This window comes from Parasteatoda tepidariorum, chromosome 7 (genome assembly GCF_043381705.1).
Source record: "Parasteatoda tepidariorum isolate YZ-2023 chromosome 7, CAS_Ptep_4.0, whole genome shotgun sequence".
In the NCBI taxonomy this organism is placed as follows: Eukaryota; Metazoa; Arthropoda; class Arachnida; order Araneae; family Theridiidae; genus Parasteatoda; species Parasteatoda tepidariorum.
In genome coordinates, this window is record NC_092210.1 from 3,017,670 (window position 1) to 3,032,533 (window position 14,864).

General features: G+C 25.3%; 1 protein-coding gene across 1 annotated transcript in view; it reads right to left on the minus strand.

Annotated features, from left to right (window-relative positions):
* LOC107441737 (agrin) overlaps positions 1–14,864 on the minus strand; it is a 342,845-nt gene that overhangs the window by 190,601 nt on the left and 137,380 nt on the right. The window contains exon 4 of the mRNA XM_071183001.1: positions 11,244–11,480. Within this exon, the coding sequence (XP_071039102.1) occupies positions 11,244–11,480 (237 nt within the window). The remainder of the gene's footprint in view (positions 1–11,243; positions 11,481–14,864) is intronic.

Sequence of the window (14,864 nt, forward strand, 5' to 3'; positions counted from 1 at the left end):
TTTATTTCTAACTATTGATATTGAAGATTTCAAGTACTTTTCATTCTCCGTATTGAAAAAAAAGAAGAAGAAAAAAGCAAAAGTTGAAGTTTCCAAATTTATTATTTTTTTTCCTTTCTTTTCTTTAAGGAGACTAATTGCCTGGTTTGCGCTGCAATTATACATTAACTAATTTTGCTTAATATTTTTATCCGGGAAACATTTCTTTGTTTCCGATTTCTTTAATAGTAAATCAAATTAACAATGCATAAACTATTAAATAAAACCATATTTATGATTTTTTTCTTAATTATAAATTTCAGCCTCTGACAACTAATAATTAATATAATTTTTCTTACGCAAGTTTTTCGTATTTTATTTTTAATAATTGATATTAAAGATTTCAAGAACTTTTCATTGTATTAAAAAAATTATGAAAGTGTAGGCCATAAATTACTGTTTTTCTTTCTATTTTCATTTTTCATGGAAACTAATTGCCTAGTTGTTCTACAATTATACATTAACAAATTATGTTTAGCATTTTTTTTAAAAAATAAAACTAGTCTTAACGACTTTTATTTATAACTACTGGCATCGAAAATTCCAAAATACTTAAAATTTGTGGGGTTAAAATAAAAGTTGAGACCTTAAATTAAGGTTGTTTTTATAAAGATTTATCTGCTCGGCTGCCCTGTAATCATAAATTAACTAATCTTACTCAATTTTTTTATTTTTAAGAAAAACTTTTGTTATTGCGTGTTTAATATATGTTACAAATGAAGTTAACAGTAGATAAATATAATCTTTTAAAAGAAATCCCATTTTTCAATGTAATTAATAATCAAAATTTTGATTTTACTGAGGCCTTTCACTTTTCTTTTACCTGAAACAAATTTTTAAAGTCTTTTTTTTTTCATTTTTGAAGATTTCTATTATAGTTTTACCGATTGAATATTTCAAGTGCTTTTTTTTTTTTTTTTTTTTTTTTTTTTTTTTTTTTTTTTTTTTTTTTTTTTTTTTTNTTTTTTTTTTTTTTTTTTTTGCTTTTTGCATCAAAGGAAAAGTTACGCATCATGCAAATTTCAAATCGTAACTGCTTTTCACAGAGACTAAATGCATGATTGCTCTATAATAAGACATTTATCATCAAGGTATACTTTTTCATCAGTATAAAACTCTGTTTTTGTTTCCAACGGCACTTGAATAGGCTAAGCTCGTGAGCCAGATCTTTTGTGAATTAAGTAATGGAAGTGCGATATTCGTTTGACAAGAGAGCACCGCAAAGATGAAAGTCCGCCTTAGCTCTTAACCCTACGGATAAATAGCAGCACTACTCATTCGCGAGATCAATTTTTTAATTTAGACATAGATCTGAAGGGGAAAGAATTTTCTTTTATATTCCTGTTTTTATGCTACTACCACAAGAATGTCGATTTTATAGATTTTGCGAATACGCACATGTACTCACTGGGTGTTGGTGGCAAAAATGTCTTTATACTGATAGTTTTTTATATTGAAAATGAAACGAACAATCCATTAACTTTTATATAAATGGCATTTTATATTTTCAGTAACAAACAAGTTAATTAAAATTATAGATTATTGTTCTAAATTATCGTTATCTAATAATTATAGATTATTCTACAACAAAAATATTCCTTTTATTTTCTTTAAAATATTGACCCCGAAAAATTTCAAGTAATTTTCAATTTTTGCAGTAAGAAAAAAATGACGTCGTACTTGATAATTTAATTAATACTTGATAATTTTTTGAAGAGACTATAATTTACCAGTTGTACTAAAATCAGCCATTAAAAAATTTAATTTATTTTTCATCAGGGAAAATAATTAGTTTCATTAATATATCTATTCTTGAATTATGAATGAAAATAAACAGTAGATAAATATAAACTCTTTAAAAATAGTTATTTTTTTTATAATTTTTTTTAACCTGAATCTTTTATGAATAAGTTAAGAAATATTCACAATTTTATAAGCGCAAAACGAGTATACATAGAGTCTAAAAAAATTAAGTAAAGATAGTAGCGAAGATGTACATTTGTACAATATGCTATGTTCTTGGTTTTAAATGGTTTTTTGCTAAGTAAGTTTTTAAATGTTCAATTCTTCATTAATTTTTAGTAATTTTACTAAAAATTAGCGATAATGAACTCTATAATTAATAAAAGATCAGTAATAATCATAACAAATAGTACAGAATGATTTGGAACAATTAAAATACAACAATTTTTATATTAGAATATGACAAGCGGAGTATTTGCATGGGTTTTCTGTTAATAATTTCCTCATACTGCGCCTTATTTTTGGCACAAATAGTTGAATAATTATGAAGGTTGGTGGAGAAGCACCTATTTTCTCCCTATCGTTACGTAATAATTGATCAATTCTTTTAAAAAGTATTTTTATTTTATTTCTTAGAGCCTATTTAGTTCTTCAAATAAGATAATTTTAAATTTTATTTATGTACCTAAAAAGTAGAAAAAATAACTTATAAAATAAATAGAAATTCTGATTTACAATTAAAAAAATACCATTTTAATAAATACATAAAAAAATTATAAAATCTTTAAAGTAGCCAATCAAAAATTAAAGTCATTGTAACTTTTCTAGCTGTTTTAATGATTGGTGTTTATGAAATTTAAAAAGGAAATATTTTAAATAATATTGAATTAGTGCTACATTAAATTAATACGCTGCAAAATAAGAAATATATTTTACTCGCAAATCTTACAATTAGAAATCTCACTACATTAACTTTGATCAATTCTACATTATTTATTTGTCTTAAATGATTTTTCCAATTAAAATTAAAATAAAGTTCCCTAACATCAAATCTTGTTTCGGTATTCAAATTAATTGAAAAATATTTGTATGCTTATACACTATATTGTATACTTAAATTGTATTAATTATATTGTATAAAGTATTGTAAGCTTATACACTGCAAAATGTTTTGCAATATAGTTGCCACCATTTTTGGCGTTGACCGATTTCATGCCAATGTTTTAAAAATGAAAAATGGAATTTGAGTTAGAATTTAAGGATCATTTAGAGTCCAAATTAAAGAATTGGAATTAATTGAGTTAGAAGTTAGAATTTACATTATGAAATATTTTTTGAATTTAGTTAGGTTCCGTTTGATTAAAATTTATCTTGTAAAAGTTAAATCATTGGTTTAATAGATGTGACTTGCTAGAATAAAGAAATGAATCTCCTTAAATTTCTTTTAAAATTAAATCATTGCTCTAAAGCATTTGGTAAAGTCTAATTGGTCTTTAACGACCCAGGAAAGTTTTAAATTAAGGAAAAGCGTAACAGCAAATTCCAGTTTTCTTATTTTACTTAAGCTGCCATTCAAAATAAAATTTATTGACAGGTAATTATGCATATTTTTTTTATTTTTTAATGAAAATAATAGGAAATATATTATTAGAATTCTAGTGAAATGATGATCAATCAAACGAAATTTGAAAATGGAAATTTGTGCAATGATGGGTAAATTAAAGACGTGAGTCAAAGAAGAAAATAGATTATTTTTCAAAAAATGTCAGAATTTTAAGAAAAATAATAAAACTAGTTATTTTTTAATATTATTGTTCTAATTTTAGATTATCTAAAACTTTATTAATTTGACGTTTTACTCACTGTCCGTTTAGAACTCAAAAAGATACGACAAAATAAAAATGTTTAATATAAGTGCAGGGAATAAAATTAATTGAAGATTATTGATTTTGATGTATACTTTCTAGCTTGAAATTATATTTATTATAATTCCTATTATTAAATAAATTATATTAATATTTTTACTGCAAAGGGTTATTGAAGAAAATATCTACTTTTATTGTAATAGCTGCTGAAAGAAAAAGTGGACCAAGTGCCTCAACTCTAAGACAAGCACATCAGCATACTCACGTTTCCCATAACATTTTAAAGGCAGGCTTAAAATTACATAATCTTAACGAAGTGCTTGTTAAACCATGTTTCAGCTCAAGTTAATTCAAAGTATCATATTAAAAGGTTTAAGAAGTACAATAATATGGTTCAACTGAGCACCTTCTTAAGGTTAAAAAAATAAGGTTATCGAAAATTCTCTTCCTGGAAGAAACTTACCAATCACTTTACGAGTTGGCAACAGCTTAATTTTATCAAATTCTGTCTAAAACTTAAACAAAAACTAAACCTAACAAGATTTTCTTATCCAGACCACCTTCAATTATTTAAAAAAATTACTTTGCGCGTACAATTTTCTCTGCTCTCGCAAACAAATCTGTTCATTGATGAACCATGGGAATGGTACCGTGAGCCATAACATGGTACTTAAAAGGGAGTTACACTACGGCAAACAAATCTGTTCATTGTTGAACCATGGGAATGGTACCGTGAGACATAACATGGTACTTAAAAGGGAGTTACACTGAGCCATGTTCTCGTTGAAAATAAACCATTGTATTGTGCAATAAATTTAAAGAAGTTCGTTTTAATGGTTCAACTCAACTAGTTGAATAATAGTTCAACTAAATTGGTCAACCCACCCAAGAATTTTCAACAGTGTTCAAAAGGGCTAAGAGTGTTTATCATTGCAGGCACATTATCCTCACCGATTCATAAAGCACGCCAGGCATGTTTCGGATGAAATCAATATCACGTTACATTAAACTGGGCGATTAAAATCGCATCGTTTGTCATCGATGCAACCAATTAAATTCCCATCAAAACAAAAACCTTTTCAAGTTGACTTCTTTGGCCGTAGAAAAGTAAATCATTTGACATGAAGAAAAGGAATCTGTCGCCAACCTGTAATAAATCAAAGGACCTCCTTTCCTACAATAGCTTATCGGGCTCGTTACGAGAAGTATCCGACCAAATCATTGATCTTCAGTAAGTGCGTGATAACGCAATTGTGTCACGTAACTTGCACTGCCAAGCAATTGTTAAATCCATTTGCCTTATCGACATGTTTGGCACGAAAACAGTTTGTGACTGCGCCAAAATACTTGTCACCGTAAATGTACGATTAATAATATTCCAAGTTTGTGAATGCATGAGAGAGATATTATTCACCGGGGAGATTGAGATGTAGAATTTATCTCTCACATTCTGAGATGACTCTTGGATCTCCAGAATACAGAACTTTAGATTAAAACCATGTTAATGGATTAATTTCTGAATATTTCACGTTTAGATTAGTGAGCCAATAATTTGATCCAAATCTTTCATATAAATACTTATCTTTGTAAGATTCTGTTTTCTGATGATTAATTAAGTTCTAGAAAATAGTGGAAGAAATGATTTGCCATAGGATTTGCCAATTATTAGTAATGGAAAGTACTACTTGCAGTGATATTTTTTAAAACACTAAAGTTAAAATATTTAATATATACTTACAATAACTTGTTAAAAAACAATATATAATTTAATTATAAGATGCAAGTTAATATAAAATTAGATTACATATTGTTTTTTGTATTATATATAAGAATTAATTGCATTATATATAATATAATACAATTTATTGTTATATTTTAATTTTCAACTAGAAAAAGGCAATCACAATATGTGAATAATATCCTCGATATATTTCATTTTTACGTTATTATGTAAAAAATCTTTTTAAGTATTTTTTAACGAATTTATGATTTTAAATAACTTATGAAAACATTTTATATAGTTTCCGAAAATAAATAATTAATAATAATAATTATAATTAACTACATTTGATCTAATAATGATATGCATATGATATTAAAACATGGATATAGTTTACAAACAATGTAATTTTTAAATAGTTAATATTATATTATCACTAGCAAAAGGGCAGCTTACATAAAGAAATATAATTTGCAATGATATCGATTTAAATTTCATTGTTAAAGAAACAAATATATTATTAAAACTTTACATAAACAATAAAAAATCATCAAACTTAAGCAAGTGACTAACAATGAACAATATCAAAAAGAAATACATGAAATGAAATATTTCACAACATCATGCCTAAAATAACATTCTTGATAAAAAAAATATTGTCAAACACTATTGAAATCCTAATAAATCTTCAATATTTAATGTATAGATTTAATGTTCAATATTCGATGTACAACAATATCTAGTGTTGTTTTTCTAATATTCAATAAAATTATTTATCGTTATCACTTGATGTTTGAAAAGTTTCGTATATCAAATGAACATAGACCAATCTTTCATAAAAATTCATAAAAGTCTGTGCGAATTTTTAATACATTGGATTACTTTAGATATGGGATAATAGATAGTATAATACTTAAAAACAACTTATTTCATTCGATATTTTACATACTATCAACGAACTTGCAAAGGATATGAAGAGGACAAAAAAGTATAGGTATTAAAGTGATAATATGATTTTGAGATGACATAAAACGCAACTTAAATACGATATAAATCGTAAAATTTTAATTATAATCCCATTAAAATACTTTTTAAAACTTATTAATTTCATTTATACTATATTTTGAAAATAAGTATTACAATATATTTAATTTGATATGTTTGTCATAATATGAATTCGTTTTTTTAAGAAAAACTAGAATTATTTCATAAACAACTGAAGACAAATAACTTGATTTTAATTATGTATTGTTATTATTAGATGTTATTTTATACGAAATAAAAGCTAATTTGCAAATAAAAAATTCTTAAACATTAAACATTAAAAAATTAAAAAATTTTCCAAACATTTAAATTTTTTTTACAATTGTAATAGTTTACAAACAAATATGCTCACCCCAAAATAAAATTCAATTTAAATGGTTTAGTTATTTTTTCAAACAAAATCTTATTTAGTTTATAAAACATTGTAGGGCATAATGTACACTAGTTCCTATCTCTTTTTTATTTTAAAAATACGTGTTTTTTATAATTTTTTTCTTGCTCAAACTTTTTATTTAAAAACTTAATTTTTTATCTGTAAGATAAACAGTTATATATAATTTAAGATTCCTTCTATTATTTTCATTTTTTCTGTGTTTTTTGATGTTTCAATATTAAAAAGAGATTTGTTTTAATTAAAAATGGTTCTTAAAAAAGAGTCAATACTTATTTAACTAAATTTTTCTGCATTTAATTGAATGATCAAATAATTTCCCGAGCGATTGCAATTGAACACTACTCAACTTATTTATTTCCTATTAATAAAATTTCTGGAAACTTGTTTAGAAAATGCTGAAAGCTAGACTGTACTGCAATTAGACATAATTATATTACAAAATGAGAACAATTAGTTTCAAATAGTTTGTATAAAAATATTTTTTACGAATTTTCAGATTAAAAATAATTTATAAAGATTTTATTAATAAAAGCATTTACTAAAATCGAAAAAGAAAGACTGATTAAAAAATAAATACTGAGAAGATTCTATTCAGCTTTACATATTTATATCAAAAAATTAAATCGACTTTTTAAATAGTTTTCATTAAAAATATTTGTAAAGTATTTATGCATTAGAAAATAAATTTGAATTACTATCCAACCTATATATTGCAAACTACTAACAAAAGGAAATGCTCCACTTTTAAAAATTATGCGTAGTACTTATGCTATAAATATTTTTTATTACAATACGCACTGCGTACTGTTAATTTACTATACTTTTTTCCTAGAAATTCTCTTTTCATTTAATTTTATATGGACTAGAAATATCCATTTAAAAATACAATTATTTAATATATTTTACAAAAGATATAATTGTACTGTAAAAAATAAACTTTTCTTGCTATTTCATAAAACAAATGTCATATTTTTTCTTTTAGTTTCAAAATACTAATTATAATTAATAATTTTATTTTTAATACGTGTTTTTTTAAAAAATTATTTTAATGGAATAAACAGTTTGGTTAGTCTAGAAGTTAGTTTGCTTTCCCCAAAAAATTCAATATTTTCTTAATTGCGTTTCGTAATTCGTTCTGGGTATGAGGAAAACGATTGAGTATTTTACTTATATTCGTTTATTTTAATAGAAAAAAATCAACAGTACAAACTAACACTGCCTCCTACATTTTGTCGTTGGGAAATATTTACTATTATGTTTTGCATTTCTTTTTTCGTAATTTTGAAAAAAAAAATAGTAATTTTCGTTTCTTGAGAGTTTTTAAAGTATTTTCAAGAAATAAAAATTCTTCATTTTTGTGAAATGCGAAAATATATTAATAAAATTAAAAGAAAGTTCTTAAAAAAAATATAATTTCGCTAAAAATATTACAGAATTTGAAAAAAAATTGACATAGATCATAAAAAATCCAGATAATTATATAACCGAATAAAATGCATAATTAAAGTAAATTTACTAGCTTATCTAAGGTATTAAAACAAATATGTATATCGCATAATTCAAATGCTGAATTCCTCAGAAATATTCTAAATTAGAACAAAACTGTAGAACACATTTTATTCATTAAAATCTGAAATTCAAAAATAAATAAATAAATAAAATAATAAAGTTTTTTGAATAAAAATAATTTCACACCTAGGCATTAATTAGCATCTTGGTAGTTTAAAGTCAATGCAAAAAGTAAGAAAAATAATTCAACATATGCATTTTTAATTTAATATATTAGCTTCACAATTCGATATATAGATTTGAAAACTAGAGATTAATACTGTAATAATGCAAAACTTTTAATGCGACTCACTACCAAATCAATTGGTTATAATTTAAATAATAAAATAGGTGCATCCTAATACAACGAGACAAAAAATAGAATTCTCTAAAATAAAACGAAAAACTAATTTCTAAAACTGATAAAACATTAATACCTTATATATTTAAATTAGTAATAAAATTTTAAAAGTCAATTAATTGCCGGTATTTCTTACATCCACTATTCGATGAAAAGCTATCAAAACTTATGACCGATGCTGTAACATTGAAAAATTTTTAATCTGTTTTCTTGCCAATTAAAATTTGATAATGAACCAATTATTTATAAGAATACGTATACTAAAACGAGAACTTAAAATTAAAAACTTAAAGATTAAAACTCAAATATAATTAGATCTGAAGTAAAGAAAACTAAAAAGTTAAGCAAATTTAAATATCTTGATTATGTAAATTAGATATAAAGCAACGTAAAAAGAATTCAATGTATGCATTATTAAATTAAGATTTCGACTTCCAAATTCACGTTATGTATAAACATTTAGGTTTAATACTGCAACACAGCAAAACATTATTAAGATTCTTTACTAATTAATATTTGATAATGAACCATTTATTAATACGAGTACTTGATTGGCATTGATACTGACTTATATTGATACAATACTTGATTATTTAAATTAGATTCAAACCATAAAAAGAACTAATTCAATGTATGCATTATTAATTTACTATTTCAAAGCGTCATTTAAGTCTATCAAATGTCATTTTCATCTAATAAAACAATTAATTGAGAAGCACATAAATGGCTAATTGTGTTTAAGTAACATATTTTAAGTTATCTTATTTCAGATATATTTCGACTCAAAAATATTAATTTTTCCCTATCTCATGTAAATACTTTTTAACACGAGGTAAAAAATAAAACGCACATAAACGAGTTGTGGCGAGTCCCTCAATCACAAGGTTAACATGAGATTAAAAATAAAACGCACATAAATGAGCTGTAATGAGTTCCTCAATCACAAAGTTAAAAGAGTTATTTTTACGTTAAGGAAAAAGTTTCGATATTGAAAGCCATTGAATTTTATATCATAAATAGAAAAAAAAACCATGAATTTGACTAAGTACATAAAATATTCTGAATATTGCAGGTTTCTTTAACCTTTTAGCATTCCAGTCACTTTGATGCATTTATATAAAAAGTATGCTAAATTGATTGTTTTTATAACAAAAATTCGTTATGCTGAGCAGAAAAGTTTCACTTTCATTTTAGTTCAGGATCGAAATTTAAACGACAGAAAATAGTTTTTAATTTAGTATTCTGCTTTTTTTAAAAATAAATACAACGAGTATAACATTTGCATAATATGTATAACGTTTATTAGTACATGGGAAGTACCCTCACTATCATAAAGCAACAGTATTCTAATAACTAATTCTAAACTTACATTAAGATTTACATTTTGTTTTAATTGCAACATTAACTACAATATCGTTTTTGTTTAATTCTTCTATCCTGTAAAATTCTGCATTATTTATTATTAGTCTCAAGGGAGAAAAAATAAAATAATTGTTTTAAATAAAATAATAATATGTGTAAGGATATATTTCTTACGCAAAAAAAATTTGTAAGCTTAAACTCTAGTGCATTTAACAATATTTGTCAGTTTTAAGTCTTAATAGTGAAGATTGTTCGTAAATCATTGCTTGCAGTTAATAATTAAGGATCAATAACAGAAAAAATAGAAAATTAATTAATTTTATTTCTGTCTTTCAATTATTTCCCTCTTTTCTATTTTGTTATTTAATATGTATTTATATTTTTTTTTAGTTTTAAAAGTTTTGCCGAAATACTCTATAAATATAATGTACCTAATACTTTCTATAAAATGTCAGACCTATTGAAACTTTTATTATCGTATTATTGCTAAGGGTTATGCAAATTATTTAATATTATATAACTGCCTAATTATAAACCTCTGTAACATTTATGCATTTAAATCTTGCAAATTCAGGATTAGTTTTAACTAATGCAATAGGTTTGGATTGAGTTAGATTTTACAGTTCCACATGTAAGTTCTAAAAATAACATGCTGTCCCCTAATTTTGAAATGAAAATTTAAAATTAATAATCAAGAAAATGAATTTTAGTATTACTTTTTTTTTAAATATTTTCACTGCAATTTTCAGAAACAAAATCCCAGTTTTATTCTGTTCAAAGGTTTAAATTTTAATTCTGCAAATCTAATACTGTAAATAACATAAAACATTTTCAGTTTATAATTCAATCAATTTCTTTAGTTATTCTGTTCAAATTATCGTATTTTAATTCAACAAATCTAATGCTGTAAATAACATGAAATATTTTCAGTTTATTATTCAATCAATTTCTTTGGTTATTCTGTTTAAAATATGGCATTTTAATTCTACTAATCTAATGCTGCAAATAACATAAAATATTCAGTTTATAATTCAATCAATTTCTTTGGTACTTTGGTATTTCTTTGGTTATTCTGTTTAAAATATGGCATTTTAATTCTACTAATCTAAAGCTGTAAATAACATAAAATATTCAGTTTGTAATTCAATCAATTTCTTTGGTACTTACCACAATGACCTTGGTATTTTATTGTTATTTCTCGCATTTGCTTGCAGGCTGTTCTCTCTAGTTCACAAACATTGGGATAATCCCTACCATCACTACCACACACAGGCCGTGAACCACGACTGTCTCCATACGTTGCACATTTTTCCGGACACACACATTCTGCTGTTTGACCATCCAAAGACGGACGACACTTTGATCCAAAATGGCATTCTTTTTCCACACATGGGTCTTTCACATCTGCAGGAAATTGGTAACAGCCAATTGTCAGTTTTAGAAAAATAACTAATACAACTGTTAACAACTGTTGGTTCTTTATATACTCAGTTAGTAACTTTAGATACATTATATTTGATAACACACAGTAGAATATGTCATTATACTTTAATTATGGATTAACTTACATTATTATAGCAAATCTAATGCAAGATCAATTGTTTTATTTCCTTTTTTATAATGTCCACTGTTTTTTTCATACTAAATTTTAGGCAAAAACTTAATTAAAAATAGCTTTATTTACATTTTTCACAATTTTTTTCCTATTCTTTTAACAAAACAAGACTTTTTAAATAACTATTTTAACTTTGGATATTGAAATATGTTTAGTAAATGTAAGTATTTATTCTGAACACCGTAAACTGTTTATCATTTTCATGCTATAACAAACGTGTCAGAAAATAAATTGCTTGACATCTGCTTTCTTAAATTTCTCCAGTTATCATGATTCTTAAATTTAATTTGTAATGGCAAATATTTTAGCGCACAACTTCAAATAAATTGTTTGTTTTTGTTCAATCCTGACATTTCCTTATCGTTCACAAAGAAAAAGAGTCCAATGCTTCTTGTTCAGTAGGCACTTTTCAATATACTCGTAACTTCTCCGGTACCAACACGAGACGAAGGTTTTCCCTAGTACGCATGCGCATGTACTATCCTCTTCATCCTCCGATTCCCACAAATGTGTTGGGTCTAGAGCCTAGTGATATTTCTCTCTTAACGCCCTCTAACGAGTATCAAAGGTAACAAGTGAATAGTAAGGAAAATTGTTTATAGGATTGGACTTAGATCAAGATTTGATCAAGTGTATTTTGTTTTTGTTCCACGTGTTAAATTATATTCGCACTTTGATAAAGTTTTCACAAAAAGACATGAAATTTTCTCACATTAAGTATATTTTCTTCTCATAGGCAAGAGGAAAAGAGACAAAAGAAAGACTACAAAATGAAACTTTAATAAATTTTTAAAAAAAGTTACAATTTTTTAGTAGATAATACGTTTTACACACACACACACACACACAGGTACGCAAGAACCTGCAACCGGGGACGTGTGTGCCGGTACCCGCGATCGAGGACCTCCGTTAATAATGGGTGTATTNTTAAGTTTACGAAATTAGTTTTCTGTAAGAATTTAGAAATTTATGTACTAATTTACATTACATGCTTTAAATGGTTCATTCATTAAATTTGTAAATTCAACCAAAATATCCCATTACAAGTTGATTATATATTTTCTACACGTAACGATTTGTTGTCTCAAAATAGATATGCTGATTCTAAATTAAATTACAAAAATTTGATCAAATTAAGTGCTTCCTTTGAATTTAAATATTATGAAAAGTAATTCATTAAATATAAGTTATTTACGTAACAATGTTATACGACATTTATATTTTCACTTCGTATATTATCGGATTAAAATCATTCTTATTAATGTACATCATAGTGTGAAAAATATACTGTGTCGTACTTGAGAAACAGTGTGTAATTAAGGAAATTGTCTTTTTAGATATTTTCTATATTTCTTATTTATATAAGGGACAATCAAGTCGAAGAATTGTACTTAAATGCGTAATAATCACAAGAACAGAACAAATTAAATTTTATTTAAACAATTATAATACTCTTAATAACATTTAAATCTTGTCTTAACTTTAAATTACCTTACCATTTTTAATGCAAGGAAAAATAGAAAAAAGATAAAATATGATTCTCGTAAATTTTGTTGTTCAGAAATTGCTTGGCAGATTTAATTAAAATTACACATTTATAATGTCTTGCACTGATTAAGAATTTATAAATTTCGCAATTAAAAAAATGTTTTTAGAAAAATTTAATAAATAGTAATAAAAATTGTTTCAGGAGAAATTATTTTAGGATTAAGAAGGAGGTAATCTTAATAAGATAATCTAAGATAATCTTAGGATTTTTCTTTACCAGTTCCAGATACATAAGCCTCAAACAATAGACTGATCTCCTGATGTAGCTACTGACAACACATTCTCTATAAAATTAAGCATTAATGACATAACTATGAGTAAGTATGATCAGTACGGCATTTGTGTATTCGATTTATTATCTGCACATTAAAGGTATCAATTCGCATATTTACTGCCAACCTTTCTAACTATTAAAATTACATTTTAGTAAAAGAAAATACAGTTAAAAGATTAAAAGTTGATATGGTGTTGATATTCTTTTCTGTACATGAAACTTTTTTGTGAAATTGACTTAAACGAATTTCAAAACATTCTGACCTTTTCAAAGATAGCAAGTAGAAAGCTATATTGTATCTGTTACATCCTTTACCTTAGGAATATCTTTAAGAAAAAAGTAAGTTCATTTTTTAAAAGACAAACAATTTCTTTTTATCTTATTACAGCATGGTCAAAATGTCTATTATACAATAAAAAATTTATTTTCAAACCATAATTTTAAATAATCAGTCCCTTTGACATTAATTTGCAACATTAATAATTTAATTAATAGTTTATATTCAGAAATGATGTAAATACAGCTGTATAATTAGGCTATGTCGGAATGTTAACAAAATAAGAAACATTTTTACACCTTCATAAATTATATTTTAAATACACAGATTCAATTCTAAAATTCAATTCAATATCATTTTAATTGAATTTAAGTTTCACAACATGAAATTCCTCGATGCGAATGAATTATTTCATTATTTCTTTCGAAATAGTTAAGCATTTAACTAAATGATTTGCATTTAAAGTATTTTCATCTGTCCGTTCCAGAAAATAATATCATATTTAGGTTAAATTATTTTATTTTTAAACATTTTTGGTATATTAAAGGTTTTTGCAAATTTAACACAAATTGAGGTGCGGGAATTAAAATAAGGATATAATCTTTCCATAATTAACATAGCGAATACTCCTAATTGTGTAATTAGTAATAGTTATAGTTTAGTAAATAATAAGATTAAGAAAAACAATACAATGCACGAAATTTCAATATCTTAACGAGAGCCGTGATGGCTTAGGGGATAGAGAGTTCGCCTTCCCATAAGGTGAACCGGGTTTAAACCCCAACGATGGCTGGTCGATACGAAACCGCATTCGGCTTGCACCGACCACAGTGCTAACGTGAACCATTCTCAGAGGAGGACGGATCAATGGGTAGAGTTCCTTTGCCATCAGGCTAACAGCGAGAGGTTCTTGTGGTCTTCTTCTCCATGTAACGCAAATGCGGGTTAGTTCCATCAAAAAGTCATCCACGAAGCAAATTTCTCCCAATATTTGATCCAGTAGTTCCCTTGTCTTCTAGACTGGATTCAAAATTACAAAAATACAGAGTTGAACATTGGTAGTCGTAAATTCTA